Source organism: Mus caroli, chromosome 2, assembly GCF_900094665.2.
Source record: "Mus caroli chromosome 2, CAROLI_EIJ_v1.1, whole genome shotgun sequence".
NCBI classification, from domain to species: domain Eukaryota; kingdom Metazoa; phylum Chordata; class Mammalia; order Rodentia; family Muridae; genus Mus; species Mus caroli.
In genome coordinates this window covers 167,921,611-167,924,138 of record NC_034571.1, presented here as the reverse complement: position 1 = coordinate 167,924,138, position 2,528 = coordinate 167,921,611, and the positions used below count along the sequence as shown (strand labels likewise).

General features: G+C 53.1%; 1 protein-coding gene across 1 annotated transcript; it reads left to right on the top strand.

Moving 5' to 3' along the window:
* Nucleotides 1-6: 6 nt before the first annotated feature.
* On the top strand, nucleotides 7-2,522 carry Ppp1r3d (protein phosphatase 1 regulatory subunit 3D). Its single transcript, XM_021177722.1, has one exon. The coding sequence runs from the start codon at nucleotides 95-97 to the stop codon at nucleotides 932-934; it is 840 nt and encodes a 279-aa protein (XP_021033381.1). The 5' UTR covers nucleotides 7-94; the 3' UTR covers nucleotides 935-2,522.
* The last annotated feature ends 6 nt before the right edge of the window (nucleotides 2,523-2,528 follow it).

The following is a 2,528-nucleotide window of genomic DNA, read 5'->3' as shown; positions in this document are numbered from 1 at the left end:
CAGTCTCCGTGCTGGGTGCGGTGCCTCGGGGCTTCCAGAGGCTGTCAAGCCCTAACGCCTAGTGGCTTGGCGGTGACGCCCGCCCAGCTGGGCCATGTCAAAAGGCTCTGGTTCTGCCCCGCTGCCCTCGACCCCGGGGTCCCGGAAACTCGTGCCCCGGAGCCTCAGCTGCCTCTCAGACATGGATCGACGACCCTGCAGACCCCCGGGCTGCGACCCTCGGCTGCGGCCCATCATCCAACGATGCTCGCGCTCGCTGCCCACCTCCCCGGAGCGCCGTGCCAAGGCAGCGGGAGCCCCGGGCGCCGCGTGCGGAGCTGGCTGCAACCGGCAGGTCCGGGTGCGCTTCGCTGACGCGCTGGGCCTGGAGCTGGCGCAGGTCAAGGTGTTTAACGCAGGCGACGATCCGTCCGTGCCGCTGCACGTGCTGTCGCGCCTAGCCATCAACTCAGACCTGTGCTGCAGCGGCCAGGATCTGGAGTTCACACTGCAGTGCCTGGTTCCCGACTTCTCGCCGCCCATCGAAACCCCGGGCTTCGGAGAACGCCTGGCGCGCCAGCTTGTGTGCTTGGAACGTGTCACCTGCTCTGACCTGGGCATCAGCGGCACAGTGCGCGTGCGCAACGTGGCCTTCGAGAAGCAGGTGACAGTGCGCTACACCTTCTCTGGCTGGCGCAGTGTGCATGAGGCAGTGGCGCGCTGGAGAGGACCTGCGGGTGCTGAAGGTACCGAGGACATCTTCNCCTTCGGCTTTCCAGTGCCTCCCTTCCTGCTGGAGCTCGGCTCCCAGGTACACTTCGCACTGCGCTATGGCGTAGCTGGTGCTGAGTACTGGGACAACAATGATGGTCGCGACTATAGCCTTACTTGTCGCAGTCATGCCTTGCACATGCCACGCGGGGAGTGCGAGGAGAGCTGGATCCACTTCATCTGAGCTGCAGGCTGTGAACCAGGAGTTTCCATCTCTGCAGACCTGCAGTCACTTCCCCACCAGTGCAGCTCTCTGAGCGGCCATCTCCCATCCCAGCCTTCTTTCCTAGTGGTCTAGCCTAATTTTTCACTGTGAAGCCCTGTGGCGGTAGCCTGGCCTGTCTTGTAGTGAATTCTCTTGAGAGCCTGGCGGTCAGCCTGTGTAACACGTTGTGGGGAGGGTGTGGGAGGGCAGATGCACGGGATTGGGGCCCTCAATTTCAGTAGGACCCAGGTCAGTGTTTTGCAAGAAAGGCCTTTTGCATGTCTCCTCTATGTGTCTAAATATAAGTAGCTGTTATTTATTATTGTGAAGTTAGGCTTCCACCCATGGAGAATGCTTTCTCAGGAATACTCTAATCAGCTTAGAGGAGGCCAGNTATTTGTTTGCACCCACCGTAATAATTGTACAAATACACAGTGTGGCCTGCATTATGGTCCCTCGAGGCATTTCTGCCCTGGGACNGTGAAAATCTGAGACCATGTTTGCTTGCCAATGTCTGTAGCCTTCCAACAGTAGAAACTATTAATAGCGAAGGAACTCGCAGCTCATCTGTCACCACATAACCATTTCTGGGCTTCGAGGCTGCCCTGGTTAGGCGATGCCTCCCACATCAACAGCTGGGGAGGAGTGGACAGAAAAGCCTCCAACCATGCAACTCAGCCCAGACAGCCCTTTCTCTTCAGGGACTGCCTGTTCACACATTTGTCGTCTACTGGTCTGGTTCTGGGTCTGCTTGTTAGCAGGGCATATTTTGTTTTTGTTTTGTTTTTGTTTTGTTTTGAAACTACCTGAGCCTTTAAAAAGATCTTGCCTTAAGTATTTTATGTTTTCAAGTGGCCACAGGGATTCAGGCAGGCGTGTCCTTCCCGGGGACCTTTTTCCACGAGAGAAGTGACATTTTTATTTCTTAAGTATGGAAAGATTCCAGGATTCATATTTTAGAAGTCAGCTTCCAAATGAACCTGGGCGGTTCTCAGAATTAGCCAAGGTACTGGAGGAAAAACAACTTGTGGATTTTTATTCACCTAATGTGTTTTAAATTTGTTATGTCGGGTTTAACAGATACCACCACTTTATTCTTTGTGCCTTCGGTTAGGAAAGTTGCTAACATTTTTTTACGGGCTTAATTCCCAGTTTTAAAATGTTACATACTTTAAAAAAAANCAAACAACAACCAAAATCTCCAACTTAGTCCAGACCACTCACTGGTCCCTGCAGGGTGTGCCTGCTGCTTAAAGCCCCCATGAAGAGGCTGGCAAATATTTTTGGTGCTGAACTCTGGTCTCTCCGACAGCAGGTGCTAGAACTGTGGTGGACAAGACCTCCAAGATGTGACTTTTGCTTTTGAGACGGTGGATGTCCTGTGACAGATTGACTTGGTGACACTGGTGGCGAGTGTGATGCTCGTTAAACCGTGATGGCGGAGATGCATTTTACCCTTGAACCCATTAGGTTTTGATACTTGAAACTTCTGCCTTTTAAAAATTCCAAGAACAGTGTTGGGCTCCTCTGCTACCTTTCTGGACTGAGAAAAGTTCTGATTTAAAATGCCACA